The sequence below is a fragment of the Salarias fasciatus genome, chromosome 10 (genome assembly GCF_902148845.1).
Source record: "Salarias fasciatus chromosome 10, fSalaFa1.1, whole genome shotgun sequence".
NCBI classification, from domain to species: Eukaryota; Metazoa; Chordata; class Actinopteri; order Blenniiformes; family Blenniidae; genus Salarias; species Salarias fasciatus.
Window position 1 is genome coordinate 4,605,426 of NC_043754.1, and position 19,289 is coordinate 4,624,714.

Below are 19,289 nucleotides of genomic sequence, written 5' to 3' on the forward strand. Positions count from 1 at the left end.
CTTTTATATTATAAATGAAAACAAAATGCAATTTTTGTTTTTTTATGAATGTCTTTCTGCACATTCAACTCACCAAACACTGTAAATATAGATGGAACTATACTTTACTGAAGAATGATTTTTTTGTTCACTCAAATTCCTTAATTTCACACAGTGAGAATTAGTTTCCTGTTTTCATTCTGGGATTGTGTTATCGCTAAAATATGGAACACCAAAGGCAGACAAGGTGATCTAAGGTGATCTGGACCTCCCTCTTTCTTAGGAAAACATATAACTGTCACCTCCAATAAATCTTCAGAGATAACTATGTTATTTTACATAGAATAAAATTTAAGAAACTGGGTTTATGTATTTGTGAAGCAGTAAAACTATTCGGCTCAGAAGTCTTCATAGTGATGTATGGATGGGCAAAATTTTCACCTAAAACCATTTGTTCCTCACATTTAAAAAAAAAAAGTCCAACCTCATATGAAACTCTGTAATCATCTGACTGGAACTCATCTCACGCGTTCCATCACAAGCCACTCAGAATCTGGTTTTTACGTCTCTGTGAGGAAGATTTTTCCCTTTCTTCTGTGAACTACAAATGAAAACACAACTGTGCTGCAGTAAATCTCTGCTCTCTCATCCTTCCAGTTGTTAGCAAATTGGCCTGCTTAAAAGTACCTTTAAGTCACATTTGAGGGAAATGTCACGGTCAGAGACGGCACCCTGAAATGAATTCCAATTTTCCACTAAAAATTTAAAAGCAGCTTGAAAGGTGAGTGATGCTCCGAATGGACCGCGGCACTAAAAACATCTTTTATTTATGAGCGTGGATTCCATATAATAGTTACAATATATACACTGTAATACAGGGTGACAGTCCCAATACTCACACACACATGAATGCTAGCCAACATGTGCTCTTTCAGGGGGAAAAAAAAAATCAAATAAAAGCTTCCTAAAGTTACAGAGTTTTTCTGCACTGGCTGATTTCCTTAAATATTAACCGCACTGTAAGTGATACGCTGCCGAGCCAGCTGTGGGAAAGTAACGTGGAGCTTTTCCTGAGAATCTGTTGCACCTCCAGACGAACAGGCAGCGAGCGCTGAGCGGTTGTCCAGACCTTGACCTTTGCGCCTGGTGTAGCTAACGCGGCCGGCCTGGCGCTCCTCGGGGGAACGAGGCGGGCCAGGTGTTGTCGTGCCGGAGCGGACGCAGACCCAACAACAAGCCGCGCCGAAACACCCCGAGCGCAGCGCCGCCATCCAGAGACACTCAATGTGTCTCGCATGGCGGTCAACTGTGAACGGGCCGCGCCGACTGCGAGCTGCGCGGCTTCCAAGCGGGATCGGGCCCGTCTACAGACGTTTTTTTTTTTTTTTTTTCCTTTTTTTGCACACAGGCTCTCCATTCCTGAGCCCGGGATCAACACGCAGTCCCCCCTCCCTTGATCTCGGCATCTCGCCTTCCAAGCGGCACGGAGACATGAAGTCAGGGGGCGGGAGACGACGCGGCATGCGAGAGCCGCCGAGGTTCACGATAATGGAGCGGCTTGTGTCGCGTAAGAGCCGAATCAGAGCTGAGTTATGAGAGATAATCCACGTCCAGGATGAAAACCAGCTTTGCAGAGATAATATTACAGCCCCGCTGTATTTTTTAACTGTCACTGTAATCAGCTTTAGACACGCTGGGATTACTGCTGCAGCGAGCTGCAGTGTGCCTGAAAATACCAACTGTAATTACACTTCCAAGTTTCCAAAACTCTCTGATACGCTGTTGTTTAACCGAGATGTGGTCAGGGCCGGAGCTCGGAGTTTATTTTCTGACGAGTCGACCAGCAAATCAGGAACCCCCTTTAGATTTTTTTGGGAAGCCGGTGAAATATACCAGAAGCCTGACATGTAAATTCACATAAATACAATCTTGTGTCTCACTAACCCCCTAACTGGATTACACAATGCGAGGCTCTGGTGTTGTGAAACGGTTTTGATACGGCGGAAGGAGTTGGGCTGAGAGTGGCGTGAATGTTCGCCGGGTCTCACGGCGTCGGGCCACCATTGTCCTCCTGGAATGGAGGCGCAGCCGTGAACCGGGAGGCTCGCCGGGGACGGGGAGGGGAGGGAGGACGCTCAGCTTTCACCCAGGAGGATCGCAGCCTGAATAGGTGCCGAGTTACTGTTACAGCCCTGGAAAACAGTCGAAACAAGCCTGGCTTTGGAAACAGCAAAAACCAAAAAAAAAAAAAAAACTCAATTCCAAAGTTTTCTGTGACTGTAAAGCAAATTGAAGAACCCCTCACTGCATGCTGGGAGGATTAGATTAGCAGCGTTTCCATCTGCTGCTTTGACAAAATGATAAACTAATAGAGGCTTAACTCTCTGATGAGGTCCGTTCATCTCCGTCTGCTCTTTCACTTTTTTTTTCCCCCCCCCAATGAAATTAAAAGCAGGATCTTTGATTAACAGCCATCATGAACGCAATAAAGCAGCTAACATAAAAGGGGAATTTTCAAATGGAAACAATCAGTGGACCGTACTCTGTAACGGTTGGATTTCATTTTGTCTCTCATCTCTAACCAAACCCCGAGCGGCACGGGGGCTCAGCCGCCGCCGCCGCCGCCAGACGGTTATTGACTAATAACAAGAACATGATGTGTTATCAGCAGCAGCTTTCTCCAAAGGTGGGGAGGAGGTCAGGACGGGTCCCTGCAGAAGGACAGGGACAGCAGGTGAAAATCCCATCACCCCCCTGCTCTGCTCACAGCGGGGAGTCTCCTCCAAAAAAATAAACAATCTCCGTCCAACCTGGCGGGACCGGACCTGCGCTTTTTTGTGCGCCATTTGTTTATAACCTCCGTCCCTATTCCGCTTTGATGACGGAGCCCTTTCAAGTGACAGATGGGTGGCACTTCGGAACACGTCATGTGGTCCTTGTCCTCCGGCGGCCTGAGTCACGCTCGCCTCTGGATGAGTGTGTTCACGGGCGCGATGACCTGACCGGGAGAGTTTACCAACACCAGACCCAGGAAACACACAACATCATGGCTGCTCCGGTTCGAGAAGAGGAGCCATGATGTTATTGTTCCTCTGAAGTCACCAGATCATCATAAGAATGCAACTCTAGCAGGTAATTTGCTTTTTTTCAAGGTAAATTTTCACCATTATCTCGCTTTATTCACCTATCAGTAGCAAATAGCGATCTTTGATTTATTTGAAACCTTCACATATCCATGCACGACATAAGAAGTGATCTCCTTGTACTAGTTAGATGCTTGAAATTTGACATATCTGCCAAGTATTTATCTGAAACTGTTACAAGTGCATAATTTTAACGTATCTCCACCATTATCGCAATAACTTCAGTGATATGAAAATGTGTCTTCAAAAGATATTTTATATATTTATACTTAAAGCTTGAGTTTTTTTTTTTTTAATAATCTTCGTTTCATACATAAATAAATGCTATTCGAGCTGTAATGATCTTCTGGAAACTACACTTCAGTGTGGTCCATTTAAAAATATCCTGCCTGTAAAGTTGAAGTGGGAATTTGCATGTGGAGCAACGACTCGCTGCCATCGGAGTAAACCGTATCACAGCTCACAGTTAAAACCAATAAAACACTCCGGGATTTCGGTCGTTATTTTCCGTCTGTGTAACAGCTGCAGGGTTTCTTTCTCGTGACGGTGTTCGATCTCGACCTGTGCATCCGTCTTTGGCTCGTTCAGAAAGAGAAGTTTCCTCCGGCGTGAAGGGGAGGGGAAAGGTGTCGAGGGCAGCGCGAGGTCGAGGTGGGCTGCATGTGGGGGTGAGCCGGCCTCATCGGTCTGGGACGCCGCGTTCGTTCACAACCTGCTTGCGCTGGTAAATATAAAAGTCAAGCTACGATAGGAGGATCAAAGAGACTCGCACCAGTCCGGGAGGGGGGGGGGGGGGGGCTCCAAACAGCACAATAGATAAATTGTGACGATACATCTGGTTCCTATGAATGCGGCGGCACATCCTTAGGAATGATTAAAGCGAGCTTCTTCAAGGATTACACAGCTCTGTGAGAACACTCCAGGGCCACATGCACGGTGAAGGATGCTCGTGAAAGTCCGGAAGGCGAGCTGGGCACTGCTCTGACAAGAAGCTTTCGAGCAATCATAAAACATTGTTTTATTCTCCCGTACACCTCCCAGCTGAAGACAACGCAAGCGCGGTCTCTTACATATTACTTACCCTTTCAAATCCTATAGTTTTACAATGACAAGGAGAAATGAAGTGTTCCTTAAGAGTACAATCAACAAGCTGACATCTGAATAATTCAAACCAAAAGTTCCCTGCTCGCAGTATAAGAGGAGGATCTGAATTCTGGGTCTGGCCTGCCAATTTTCCCTGAAAGAGAACCTTGAAATAAAATCCACTTAAGCCTTCTGTCTTCCCCTCCAGAGTGTAGTTAAATCCTGACTGTGTATGGACATGATTACAGAGTGCCACGGGTCTTACATCAGTGCAGAACCTTGACTTCCAGCAGGAAACCTGCAGCACGGGTCAATTATGGAAATACCCCGTTTTGCTCAAAAGATGGAGGATGTATTCTTCATGCTCAGACTCTTCCGAGACTTAAACCGCAACTTCGACTTCTTGTACGTCCAGGGTCTGAATACGTGCAGCGGACACGGGGGGTTTCATTTGGCGCTGTACGGTGTGAGGCCTGCGAGCTCGGTGCCTCGGCGGCGGAGGCAGATCCGTTGGCTCAGCAGCTGAGAGGGGACGCAGAGATGCTCCTTTCACACAAAGCTGAGCAGCGACAATCAGGGCTTTGTGTCACAGAGGCATCTGCTGTTACAGCTCACAGGAAGGGTCCATGTCGCTTTTAAAAGTGCACTCAGGGGTGCATCTTTTATCACCGTCAGAAGATAATGGAACTTAATGTCAACAGTGTGAAGGTCCGGTTGTGTAGCATTTGGGACATTTGTGTTCGGATCAGATTGTTGGCGACGTGATTTTGATATCGGATTTTAAAAATTGCAAGCATTGGTACCAACACAACACTCAGTGCCTGGTTACAATCAGTTTTATCTCAAGCAGGAAATTTTGAGGCACTTTACTGTTAATCAGTGTACTAACTGCAGTCAATGGGGTCAGCGGGTGCTCAGTTTGGAGAAGCAGTCGACCGTCAGCTGTCGCAGAAGCCAAACAATGAGCTCTGTGGAGGTCAGGAACACAACACAGTGGAGCCACCGACAAGAAGGCCTGCTCAGAAAACGGAAATTCATTATTACATCAAGTGTAACTTATATTAAGAACATTTCTGGCACTTTGCTTCATCTTTGGGACTGACTGAGCTCAGAACTCAATCACAGTGCTTTGTTCCACCAATAAAAACAGACCTCTTGTTAAACAATAAAACCAGGAGCTGCCCTGCAGCTATATTGATCCATTTTTTTTTTTTCCTTTTCCTAAGCCGACCCCACATACTACGCTTCAGTTCCTTCAGTACAGTAGCTGCGTGGAAAGCCTCTTGTGAAGCCTTTCAGGCCCATGTGGAATTTTTAGCAAATGATTGACATGGAAGACAGACAATGTTCTACAGGACAGACTTGTTTATACAAATTACACATTAACTAAAACCCAAAGGTAACAATGGAGGCCAAAACCAATCATTTGCATTGGTGGCAGACACCAGTTGAGTCAGTCTGGCTCTCATTTCTCCAGAGGACACATACTTCTCTGCGGAAAACTAAACATTTACTTGGTAGAGACGTTACGCGAAGGTTGTATGAGGGGAATGACCCTCCCTCAATCATTAACGCTGAATACCCAGAAAGTGAATTGTTTCTGAACAATGCACCTTTCAGATTAAAGCTTTTCACATGAACAAACCATTTAACAGAGGCGGGGGGGGGGGGGGGGGGGGGGGGTAGAGAAGCAGATCTGAATCCTTGCCTCTGGTCCTGTTTCTGACTGTTCGGTTGCTTCCCCTTGAGAGCCACTTGCAGACTTTCAGCACCATCTTGTGTTATTCCACAAGCATGACAATGCAGAGAAGAGCTGCTTTCCACACAAAAACAAAACAGGAAAAACGGTCTTTTCGAAATATTTTATTACTTTTTTGACAAATATATATGAAGGTTTTCCTATTGAGGAAACATTCTTTCAAAGATACGTTTACAGCAAAGTCATTCCCGCACAGAGGAAACATGGGAAAAATCATCAGAACACATGATGGAACTAACCTTCTCTATTTGTGCCCAGGAAAAGACAAAAGGGTGCAATTCATTAATTGGGGTGGACTGATGACAGTGAAATACGTAAGTCAGTCTGGTCATTTCGGATAGACAAAAATAGAGTTGTTTCAAACGCCCATGGGACACCGTCGAACATCATGATAACTTGGTGAATTATTCATTTTGCATCAAGGCACACAAGCATTGATAACCGTCATTGGAGCATTGCTATTTACCGTTTTTGCCAAGACATTGGTCCCATTGGGCAGTACACCTGTACAAACTACAGAATAATAAAAAAAAAGCATAAGATAGGGCTTTGCAGGATAACAACCAAAGGAAATCTCAAACAATTTAGATCAATAATGTACAGAGAAATATCAACCTCCCAACTTCAACCTTGATATTCTTGAGTATGATTGCAACACCACACTGAATCCATTCTGCTAGTGTAACGCTAACGGAAGACCTGAACTTTTACAGAGGATGCAGCTCAGTGAGGGATCTCTTCTTCTGTAGAACAAATTCCTGCAAGCTCCGTTTCCCCTCCCTAAAGTTGCTCTCCCTTCGTGAAAACGGCAAGATGACTTGAAGTCTCAAGAGAGTCTCAATGTTGCTGAAACTTCTTATCTGCGATGTCTTGAGTGTATCGAGTATGGTGGTTGGAAGGTAGCCTGCCAGCGGGTCCAGCCACTTCTCCTTCCACGACTTCATCTCAGTGTGGAGAGACGCCTGGTCCGGTAGGTCCTCCTTGTACAGGCGGAACACGAGACCACCCAGAACGCTGGTTTCTACTTTGGACATTGCGTAAGGCACAATCTCCAGACACCTCAAGGTATCCAAGACCTTCTCCGTGAAGAGCTCGTCAATCTCCGCTATCGAGTGCTCAACAACCTTCAGGCTGACTGATTCTTTGTAAAACTCACTCAGGGGCTCAAGAAGAACCGAATGCAACATGGTGACATGGAGCTTCGACGCCAGGGCGACCGCTTCCTCAAACCAGGCCTTGTGATGGGAGTCAATATCGCTCTTCATAGTACTGAGGGATGTTTTGAGATAAGGCAAGTAATGCACAGCAAGCAACATGTCTAACGGTTTTCCCTGAAGAGACTGGCTCAGCTTTTTTGTTGCGCTCAAGACGCTCTTCTGCACCACCGCCGACAGGAGAAACTCCAGGTTTCTAATAGCGTCAAAGAAGTGCGACGCTTTCTGCCGAGCTGAGGCGCTGCCCTCCCCTTTCAGCTCGTTCAAACACAGCATGACTGCCTCCAGAATGTCGACCATGATTTCGTGCATGTCGTGGCTCTTGTCCCAGTTCTTGATGAGCTTGTCCCTCAACTCATTGCCCTTCGCTTCACTGTCCTGGAATACGTGAATGATCATGTCTTCCAGTTTGTTCTGGCGCTCCGCGTCCTCTGTGAGCCAGTGCAAAATCTGACTTATGAGGGCCGCCGCGTTGGCGGCCTCCTCGGCCGGGGAGGATTTAGCCAGCCAAACATTTAAAGACAAAGAAGAGCTGACAGTTCTAATAGCCTGTGGGTACTTTGCAGATAAAGCTGAACTCACTGCCCTCATCTGAGCCCCTACTTCACCAACACTCAGCAAGGCCTGCCCTCTGCAGTACTCCATGTTGAGCCCCCACTTCTCAGACAGAGCAGTCTCTATCGAATCTGTGAGGGCAACCGGATCCTCGCTAAAGGGGATAAAAGCCAATGTTTCCTCACACTGGACATCCTCTTTGTTTAGGTATCTGATGCACAACGGAACATAGAGCTCACCATCGATTTCAACTTCTTTCTCGGTTAGAAAAGTGAAGAACTGGGAGTCCCATAATTCCTTGAGCATCTGCTCACGTACCAGTGGCTCATAGAAGGACACTGCAGTTCTTGGCCCTGGGACGACCTTCAGTATCACTTGTTCATCCGCCGACGTCTCTCCATCAGCGGCTTCCTCGGCTACACTTGAGCTGCACAGTCCTGCTTCAGAATTCAAATATAAAATTAATTCACAGAAATATTCTACTACAAGCATTTGAATTTTTCACCAGACCTGCCAACCTTAGCAAGAATGTAACACTTGTGCCATGCAGATTCTTTCGTTAGCCGAAGAAAAATGAATTAAACATTTTTAAAATAGAAGTAGTAGCAATTTAAACCCTTACAACCCGTATGACATAGACATCCATCACCATAAGAACAAAAAATGGCATTTCTTTCCAGCCACATTAACTGTATTAGCAAAATTCTTTGAACAGCTCAAATGTTTTCGAAACATCTGAACCAAAGTGAATTTCCCAGATTGTGGTGAAGAGTCTTTTCAAACTGAGCTGATGCTCTCTATTTAACTAATTAAGACAAACAAATATGTAAGATTTACCTTCACTGTCAATACTTATGTATACTTCTGTAGCCTGCTTGTGGAAGAGCTTCCCGACCGGAGATGGGAGGGCTCCATCCATAGGGCCAACATTGTTTGGCACGTGACTAACCAATGTTTTCAGCTTGACTAATTCGAGCTGTTAAGCCACCATACTGCTACATAAATCACAGGCGTCGGCAGCGTTTTCACACAGTTTAAAGGGAAGAATCGAATCAGCGCATTTTCACGTCAAATTGCGTACCTGCTCCACAAAACACGTACAGGTTGGCAGGTCTGTTTCACAATCAGAAGAATAATCATATTTATAAGTTGCCATAAATACACTTACCACTGTCCAGCTTTAGCCTTTGAAGTGTTCCCATCACCTAAAAGAATTATTTAAGATATTTAAGATGAGAAGAAAAACATCTCATTCTTTAAAAGAAAGAAAGAAAGAAAAAAAAAAGATTTCCAGCTGATGAAATTTACCTGGGACAAACACGGACCGCTCTCTGGATCACCTTCCGTACACTTCTCGATGACCTCTGGCAGTCTCAGTAGTGTGTTGCAGTGGGAGCGAAGCATCACTTGAGCTATTCTGTCACCTTTGCACACAGTGTTCTTGAACAGATCCCTCATTGAATTCAGGGTGGTCTTCATGAGGTCGCACTCCATACTGACACTGGGCAGGACGGCCACCAGCCGGAGCAGTAAGGTAATGGTTGGGTGGCTCTTTGACTCAGGATGAACTAAAGTTTCAGCAATGGATGCCGGTGGAGCGACATCCTGGTACTTCTCCCTCCAGACAGCCGCCCACGTGTTGATTTCCTGCTCCGCTGCTTCGGGCTCAGGAACATCCGTAAGGTAGACACTGAAGGGCTTGTTTGTGGACTCCGACAGTATGGGCTGTGGGTTGCAAGAAGGCAGCAACGACAGCACCGACAGGGCTTTTAAGTGGCTGTCTGAGAAACTGTACTTCATCTCATCAACGAGGCTTCGGAGGAGAGGAACGCTGAGATTTTCTCGGTAATAGATCTCAGGAGATTCGTAGCTGTTGGCTTCCTCCGAGAAGCACACTTGCTCGGGTGCAACCTTTGTTGCTAGCTGAAAGGCCTGCTCAAACCAAGCGGAGTGCACAGTGCTCACATTTTCTAACATTTTGTTGAGGGCTTCGATGATGGAGGGAATTTTTTCCACTTCACAGAGAATGTCAGCAGGGTTTCCGCAGCGGAAGACGGTGCTACAGTTACGGAGGGGAGCGCAGGCATTCTTCAAAATCACGAGGGTGACAATGAAATCCATATTTCTCAGAGCCGTGGAGAGAACTTGAGCGTGCATCGATTTTGCACCCGTGGTGCTCGAACTAACAGCATCTAGACAGCTGAGAACGCCCTCTAAAGTGTCAGCAAGAATGTCAAAGAAGTCTTCTCTCTTTTTCCACCTGGAGCAACACGTCTCTGGGATTTCCTCAAGGGCCTCTCTTGGCATGTTCAGAAGTCCATCCACTGCCTGTGCCAACTGTCCCTCCAGACAAGGAGACTCATTAAAAAACAGCAGCAGGTCTTCAGTGATATCTAGCATTTTTGCTACTGAAGGACAAGGCACACTACCTGCCAACCAATGGGCAAGGCCACACGACTCGCTGGGTGTCACAACGCAGAGGGGAAAGCTCTTCAGTAGATCTAAGGACATTTTCTTCAGGCTTTGATAGCCTGAGCCCAAGTGCATGAACGCTTGCCCCCGACACTGAGACATTGGCAAGCCCCAGTCGTCACTGAGGATCTTTGCAAGTTTGCTTGCTTGTGAGTCAACGTGACAGTTTTCATCAAACGGCAAGAAGCCCATGAGCTCCACTTTTGGGGCTGATTCTCCAACATACCTGACAAAAACAGGCAGGTAGGTCTTGTCTGCAATTTTTACAGGTTTGTCTGTAATGAGCGAGAAGAACGGAGAATCCTGTATTTCTCTTAGTATGACATCTCTGATACTAACTATGAGGAGGTTCACCGTTTCATCATCTCCAATGCAGTGTGTGCTTTTCTCATTTTCAACCCAGTGGCACATGCTGAGCTCCTGGAGCAAATGATCCCTTTTTTCTTCTGGGAGGTCATTAAGACTGGTATTCTTCTTTCCCAGGAGTGCGGCGAGTCTGAAGACCGTAGCCAGGCTTTGAAAGTTATCGCCTGTGTGCCCATTTTCATCTGTTGGCTTCATTTCTTGATCCTCCATCTTAACAGGATATTGCTGAAGTATGGGTTCTTCTGCCTCATCCTTGACAGAATCAACTACAAACACCAGAGAGAAACAAACAGTTATGACAGAATAAAAAAAAACCCCTAATGTTCAATTACAAAAAAGAAAGGGCCATCATACCTTCCATATTATTTTCCGTGTTCCTGATCAAACTCTTGGCTTCCTTGTCCTACAAGAACACAAAGAAATATAAAATTATTCAGGCAATCATATATAAACAAATGACAGATATAAAAAAAAAAAAAAAAACAAAAAAAAAAAAACAATACACTCTCATACCAAGCAGATGCCCTCCAAGGCTTGTGGGGTGACCTTCAAGCACTGGGTCACCATGCGATCCAGATCTCTGTTGAAGTCCGTGCCCACCTGCAGCATAGCCAGGCATGCGGACCTGTCCCTGGGATGTGTGTTTCTCAGGTAGTCTTGGAACCGCTTGTGGCGCATGACGACGCCACAGTCCTCCAGCGCCGTGCTGGGCAGCACAGACATAATCCTCAGCAGTGTGTTGATGTTCCCAAAATACTGCATGAGTGGCAGGCGCAACGTGTGAAATATGGAGCTCGGGATCGTCACAGATGCTACTTTGGTCTTCCACGTTACTCGCCAACAGCACAGCTCCGTAAAGAAGTTGTCGGCATCGGGGAGATCACTGCTGTAAAGGGGAGGCTTCGATTTCAGGCTCTCGAACATGTAGCTGACTGTGACTGAGCACGGGACCAGGGAGAGGAAGTTGAGGGCTTCTTTGTGGTCTTCTGAAAAATGATCTTTCACAGCATTGATTAGGTTGTCTACGAGCGGCACGCTCAGGCTGTCTTTGTAATAACCCACAGGTTTTACCATGCTGTCTCTTGGCAAAGCGTTTTCAGGCACTTCGATCTGTACTCGTAAGCTCTGCGCCATCGCACAGGCCTCGTCGAACCAATTCTGGTGAAACACCTTCATGTTTGTTTTCACCCTGTTCAGAGTTGCCACAATGCCGCTGATTTGGCAAAGCTGGGAGGCAGCAGTGAACTGGTCTTTCTGGATACCTGCGCTGAGCTCTCTGGTGAAGGAGGAGGCATTCTTCAAGACCACCATGGCAATGATGAAGTCGAACTCCATCACCCTGCGGAGAAGGGCTTCCGCTTGGTCAGACACGTTGGCGTGCCATCTCTGCGGGTTGCTTTTGATTTTCTCAAGACATTCGACCAAAGGCTCGAGCATCTGAACAAACACTTCATAGGAATCATGCTTCTCTTGCCAGAGGGTACAAAACTTTCCCTGCAACTCCTGGACCTTTTCGTAGCTCTCTCGAAGACCAAAGTCAATCACGTGGTCGAGCTGTTTCTCTAAAGCGGAACTGCTGCCAAAAAACATCATCACCTCTTCAAAGGTATCCAGGGCTCTTTTAACAGCGGGGACTGGAATTGATTTTGACCACCAGGTGTTGAAAGAGTAGGATGAACAGTGTGTGCTTATAGCAAGAGGATGCTTCTCCTGCACTTTGCAGGCAAACGCTTTCAGCTTATAGGAAACGTCACCCGAACCGAGGTACGCCTGGCCTCGGCAGTTGTTCAGATCAAGACGCCACTCCACTGTGAGAATCTCCATCAGACGCTGTACCATGTAATCACAATCGAGATCTGCCTCGAGGAACCCCATGAGCTCCAATCGCATGACGTCGAAACTGTCCACAAACCTGAGGAACAGTGGGAGGTAGTCCTTCTCCCCCATCTTCACGACACGGTCGATGAACAACGAAAAGAAGGAAGTGCCCACTTCCATGATTATTCCCTCTCTTACAGCATTCTCACACACGGTCAGAACCTCTTTCATTTCGGACTTGGTCACATACTCGACCTCTCCGTCCTGAGCAGGACCGGTGTCGCTGTGCGACCTGCTGTGACTGCTGTATGCCGCTGTGACTGCAGCCTGCAACGCAGATTTAAGGGACTCTCGATCAGTCTCTGCACACTTCATCTCCACAAGCCTCTCGGCATCCATCTCCAGGTTGATGAGCTGCAATTCCTCCTCAGTGTCCTTTTCGGGATGGTTTCCGTGGGCTGCTGCTGAAATTGAAAGCGAGAGTGGTGTTTGGTGAGATCACAGTGATAAAATGAAACAAAAAAACGTAAAAATAAAAAAGGAATCTGTGTCAACTCAGGTAAATCTGTCATATTTTTTTATGTATTTATGATGTATTTATTGCACTATTTTGTGTGGATCTAGTAGGTTTTAATATTAATGTAGCAAAATAGTGATGTGGTTTATAGAAAAGGCAGAATTTACTTCAAATTGAACTTACCTGGCAAAGGTTTGTCTCCCATGTCGTCATCCTACAACACACAAACACAAGCTGGTATTACTTCACAGCAGTCAGGTGAGAAATGATGTCCTTACTTTTGAAAATACCACTCACCGTTTGCAGTAAGTGCAGGATGTCCGGATGCTTTTGGACGTACGACTCCACCATTTGTTCCACGCTGAAATGGACATCTTGATTGACGTAGATGTACGCCATACTGCACTGTCTTTGGTCCTCTGATGTGGCTCTCAGGTAGGAGTGGCACCTCTCCAGTACCATGTGGTACTGACCGTACACGTCCGCCTCTGCGTTTACGCAGGGAACCGTACCCAACACCCTCAGCAAGCTTTGCACGTTTGGGTAAAACCCAATATCTGGAATCTTGAGAGTGGCAAACACCGTGGTTGGCAGGATCCTGCGCTTGCTTGCATGCCTCCACTTCACCTCCCAGCAGCCGAGCTCTTCGTAGAAGGTGTCAGGCCGCGCAAGGTTGTTGAGGTTGGCATCTGCTACTTTATCCCTGCGAATGCTGAAGTTGTGGTCGGCCATGTAAGATGGGACCAACGAGAGCCATCGGAGAATCCTCACCATCTCTATGCTGAACACTCGCTTTACCTCTGCGACAAGATACTGCAAGATGGGCCGGCTGAGCGTTTCTCTGTAGAAATCCTCCAGAGAGGTTTCGGCTCCATCTTCTTGTGCCATCTCTGGTTTGCTGACCTCCACTCCCAGCTTCTTGGCTCGGCCGACTGCGTCTGAAAACCATTTTCTGTGGAATATTGGGAGCTCCTGCTGATATTTGCTTACCAGTTTTAAGGCATTGGAAATTGTGTACTGCAAAGTACTGCTGATGCTGATTATTCCCCTGAGACTAGAGTTAAGAATGCTCACACAACACAGGGTGTTCTTTAGAGCCACAAGTGTGATGATGAAGTTGAAGTTCTTCAAAACTGGCTTGAGCTTGGCTATTTGTTCAGCAGTATCTTCGTCAACCTTTGAAATCATCTCGTTGATACAGTTCAAGAATGGCTCCAGGATCTCCAGCATGGTCTGGAATGCGTCAGTGCCATATTCCCAATTCCCAGAGAGAGCTGCCTTGATTCTGTCCACTTCGCCTTTTATATGCCCGTACGTCGTCTGAATCTTTCCTTCCAGTCGTTGGGACAGCTCCGGAGTTCTCCTGAGTAACGAGGCCACTTCCTCCACAGTATCGGCAACCTTCTGGATGGAGGGCACGGGCATGCAACGAATAATCCATATGTTGAATGCATACGGATCACTGGGTGACAGAACTACTTGAGGAAACTCCTGCAGAATCCTGCAGGTGAGATCTCGCATTTTCTGACACATACTGCCCGTAACCAGATAAGTGAGTCCTCTGCAGTGCTCCATCCTCAGCCCCCACTTGTTTCGCAGCTCGGTGAGGAGCATGTAAAACAGACTTTCGGCATCCAGGTCACACGGTAAGAATCCAACGAGATGCTTCTGTGGGAACCCTGCCACTGTGACGGACCTGATGAACACCGGGATCTGCTCCTTCCCCTCGATGCTCGTGGCATCCTGGAGCAGGATGGAGAAGAACCGGGCCAGTCGGAGGCTGTTCTGGATCTCCTCCCGCATGAGGTCTTCACTGAACTGCAGGATTTCTTTCTTGTCAATTTTTTCCACACAGATGCGATTGAGGGTCTGCTGGCCCCTCGCGCCCCCGATTGGCTCCTCTGCGTTGATGTTTGCGCCATTGATGCTGAATCCAGTCAGAGCCAGGATTTCCTTAAAATAGACCTTCAGAGTCTCTTTTGCTTTCGAGCTGGTAACATCCTCCTGGGTCTCAGTGTCTTTTGGTATTTCAACTGTTGCACTGTTCTCTCCAGGTGCTTCTTTTGTCTCTTCTTTCAAGTCTCCTGATTCACTTTCTGAAGTTAAAAGAAGACATACCAATTGATATAATTATAAAAATTGCCACTTTGGCCAGTGAATGAAGAACTTACGAATGAAACAAACAGAACTGAGCATGAAATTGACCCCAGACAGATGACATAAAATTTGATTTCTATTGATGAATCAAGTCTCTAATGATACCTTTTGTTTTCTTCACAGCTGTAGCTTCTTCTTCCGACTAGGCAGACAGAGAGAATAATCACAAAATTGCACTGGTAGTATTTAAAACTGCAAATTACAAGACAAGATGACTTACGGGGTCTCGAGTTCGCTTCCTGTTGCTAGTGGATTGGTTATTCACAGGCATGGGAGAGTCAAATATTGTTGGAATTGCATCTTCCTGTAAGACACAGCTGGAGGCGCTCTGGAAAACAAGCCAGAAGCAGATCACACATACACACTCATCTTAACCATCAATACTGAAAAAAAAGGCAAACTGACAGCTCGATAAATACAAACAATAGGTGATTGTTTCTATAGTGTGTGTAAAAAACAACATTTTTATGTTCTATGTAATCATCACAGATGCCTAAAATATAGCATCTTGTGCTTTTCTTTTTCTTCATGGAAACATGTTCTTAATAACTTACCTGGGTAAAGAACAGCTACACAAAACTGTTCAATAAGCATAAATAATCGACAAATAATCAAAATTATGCACTGTAAGTTTAACACCAACGCATTACAGCATGTTGTTAGTGTTCAGCTTTGGCCTAAAAACTCTTTTCATTTGTTTTCTTGAGGAGCCCGAACTGCACTGCTCTCCCCAGACTGAGCTGCAGAGATGTTTCCATACTACTACAGGAAGACAGGCAGCGGGGTGTGGCGTTTGCGGGGTTAAAAGTTCACCTTCTGCTTATTTAGTTTACAGGTGAGCTTCTTTACCTGGTGAGAGATCAGGTAGGGCTCGAAGTGCTTTGCACAGAGTCTGTAGCGCTTGTGCAACTGTTCCGGAGGCTCCGAGGCCAGATCGAGGCGGTGACAGTTATTCAGCCATTGCTTGCAGCTGAAACACAGAAGAAAACAATTTGAGAGTCAATCAATGGGAAACTGTACTTTGGATTTGTTTAGTGATGTAAGAAGAAAAAGTGAAGTCTGTGTGGCACAAATCACCAGAATGAAACCTTTCTCCAGAAAATGAAACACATTTTCAACATACCCCTCTCTCTTCACTACTAGAAAATACTGGATGAAAAAACAAATGTCTGTCAAAAGCTGGAATTTTATGGATGGGGAGTTTTAGTTTCAACAAATATTTTACGTTCCATCTAATTGTTTGAATTTTTTCCCCCCTACAATTTGTTTTTTCTGCTTCCGTTTTTGTATTTTTTCTACATGATACCTGCAGACAGTTACTGCAAAACATAACATTTGATGTTCGGGATTAATAAAATAACTCTCTACTCTTGATTACATCAGATTTGTAAAGAAAACAATTCACATTTTAACAATATTCACAAGATTTCACATTTACAGTTAAACAATACAGTCATTTAGCATCCCTTATTTGACACTCACAGAATCATGGAACCCATCAGGCCTTAAGATTACTTCTTCTTAGAATAAACAGCTTCCTCCTACATCCAAAAAACATTTTCTTCCCTGGTTTCTGCAAGCTCGTGATGCTTCATATATTGACCTTCGAAGTGGTTTTATTAAACTAAACAAAGTTGGCAAACAGACAGTGGTAGGGATGTTACTAATTCACTACAACACTTCACCCTTTTTGCACATTTTCTTTCATTTTTGGAGGATTCTGATTTCGGTCCAGTAACTAAAAACAGATAAAATATTTACTCCAAATGTTTTAACTTTTGGAGTGTTTAAACAGTTTAAATAATCTTAATTTTCACAGGGTTTTGGTTGATATGAATGAAAGACACTTTAATAAAAATATTGAAGCTAATTCTGAAATAAAAAGACGTCATACAGAATTCTGACTAGATGGAAATCTGACCCCTGCGTCACCTTTTCAGTCTGAAAACTACCACCTAACCCTTATCCTATATTAGTAGGAAACCTTTCCATACTCATCATTGTTATTATTTACAGTGTAGTGCTCTGCGTGCACGTGTGAGATTTCATTAGAAAAACAAACAGTGGCGTCTCCTCATGGCCTGGTACTGGAATGCTAACTACACCACTTTCGGCATTTCTGCCATTTACATGTGAACAGTTTTCAAAACGTTGCCACACAAACTCAAGACTTTTCTGAAGCCAATATGCAAAAACAGTAAACTTGAAACATTCTAAATGGAGCCAAGTCACGACAAACCTCTTTCAGCATTAATTTTTCACACGTGAGATAAAATTCCTGAAGCTATGGTGAGTTTGAGTCCTCGTCCAAGATGACCGAGATGCCTTCACGTTTATAAAAACTTCACAGAAAACAATGTTTTCAAAGGATAAATTACTGCTGGTCAAAAGTTTATAGTCTTAGAGCATCTTGGAGCATCTTATCTTAGAGCATTTGGCTTGACTTTAAAATATACTTTTAGAAGAAACTGTTGTCCTGAAGACAGAGCACTGAATCATCCTTACACTTCCTTTATTTGATCTGATTGCCATAAACCGAGAATAGCTGCAGCAAATAAACCACATGTACCTCTTTACAATGGATTCACACACTGATCGTGTCTTACGACTGTGATTCAATCAATTTAATAACCTTTAATAAATTATCTTATCCCAGATTCGCGAATTTAAGAGATAGCAGGTCAGGAAACGGAAACTGCTGCATCGATTTCAATCAGAGACTACCACACGAATAAAATCGCTTCAGTAAAGTTATGATGTGATTTTTTTTTTTTTTTTAATTTGTTAAATCAAATTTGATGCGTTACATCAGAGGAGATCTGGTGTGTTAGTCCGCCTCCACACCGTCGGGACGGTAGGTGTCGTGTAACCTTTTTTTTTTTTTTTTTTTTTTAAGAAAAAGTTTCAAACTGGGATTTTGTCTCCGTGTTGCAAACACTTTCTGCATCAAATTAACCCCGTGAATACCCCCTCACACAGCAGGAAGCAGTTTCAGAGACGGGCCGGCCGAGCAGAGTGTTGAACGCGGACTTTTTCCTCCGAGAGGAGCACAAGTCTGCGCCATTTTCCAGCGTGATGCTAGGCTAGCAGGCTAACGGCGGAGAGCTAACTCAGTCATTGTGCCCCCAACGCGGCTTTTCATCAACAATAACCCGCAACCCGGCGGAGTAAAGCCTTACCGGTCCGGATCCGAAGGGAAGCTGAAGAGCGGGGTACTGCTTTCCCCTGGCTGGGAGTCACAGTCCGCCGCGGCGCAGCAGTCAGTCATTTTGGACCGCAATGGAGCTAGTTAGCTAGCTTAGCTTAGCAGACGAGCGAAGCAAACTCCGTCTACAGAGTCATGCCTCTGACCAAAACCTGCAGCCGGCAGAGTCCGCTTTCACTTTTTCCTCCCGCTTAATGTGTCTTTGGCAAAAACTAAGAAGCTTCTAATTCCATGCTTTCAAAAGTTGATGTTGTGAACCGTGCTGAGTCTCCCCGAAAGCGTGTTATCATCAACCAGGAACTGGGGCGTGCGGTACCGGAAGCTCACCGGGAGGGGGCGCGCCTGCACCGCGGGGACGGGACGAAGAGGCGCTCTGTCAAGATGGGTCACGTCATGTTCCGGAAGAATCGTGAATCTGCGCTTTGTATGACTGAATTTTACTCTCATGCGCAATATTAATAAAACACTGATGGGTAAAATCGAAGTCTCTTGCCAAAACCTGGTAATTCATGTACAAGAAACACTGCGGTCTTGTTCATAGATGAGTATTAAAGTAGTTAAAACCGCTTTGCTCATTGAAACCTTTACAAGATGATTCACGTCGTGTTCCGGGAGAATCGTGAAATTTATTGTTTTGTTCCAATGCACAATAAAATACTGGAAGAAAAGTAGCATGAAGGTCTATTTTATAATCATGAATAAAATCAAGTGTTTACAGCCAAACTCTGTTAATTACTGTGCAAAAACACGGTATTCACGATGGTTATTACAGATGAAACCAGTTTGCTTCATTAAACCTTTGCAAAATTATTCACGTCGTGTTCCTGGAGGACCGTTAAATTGATCACATTTTTATTGTGAAGTGCAATATTATAATGGGAAAATAGCACGACAAAGTTCTATAAATACAAAGGAGTAAAATCAACATGTTTTGCCAAAACCTGGTAAAGAATGAGCCAAAAACACTATTCTTGTTCTAAGGTAATAATTACTCTCAAATCCAGTTTGCTTCCAAGATGAT

General features: G+C 45.1%; 1 protein-coding gene across 4 annotated transcripts; it reads right to left on the reverse strand.

Annotated features, from left to right (window-relative positions):
- Positions 1 to 6,061: 6,061 nt before the first annotated feature.
- On the reverse strand, positions 6,062 to 18,574 carry LOC115395921 (uncharacterized). 4 transcript variants are annotated; one of them, XM_030101607.1, is made up of 12 exons: positions 18,243 to 18,574; positions 15,913 to 16,033; positions 15,284 to 15,391; positions 15,169 to 15,205; positions 13,204 to 15,002; positions 13,090 to 13,120; positions 11,085 to 12,853; positions 10,926 to 10,974; positions 9,042 to 10,837; positions 8,902 to 8,938; positions 7,878 to 8,173; positions 6,062 to 7,340 (listed from the first exon to the last, which is right to left on the reverse strand). In XM_030101607.1, the coding sequence occupies exons 1-12, from the start codon at positions 18,329 to 18,331 to the stop codon at positions 6,672 to 6,674; spliced, it is 6,801 nt and encodes a 2,266-aa protein (XP_029957467.1). In that variant the 5' UTR covers positions 18,332 to 18,574; the 3' UTR covers positions 6,062 to 6,671. The 4 variants fall into 4 exon arrangements, with proteins under 4 accessions (XP_029957467.1, XP_029957465.1, XP_029957466.1 ...); XM_030101605.1 differs by having other exon boundaries at positions 6,062 to 8,173; positions 11,085 to 12,850; XM_030101606.1 differs by having other exon boundaries at positions 6,062 to 8,170.
- Between the last annotated feature and the right edge of the window lie 715 nt (positions 18,575 to 19,289).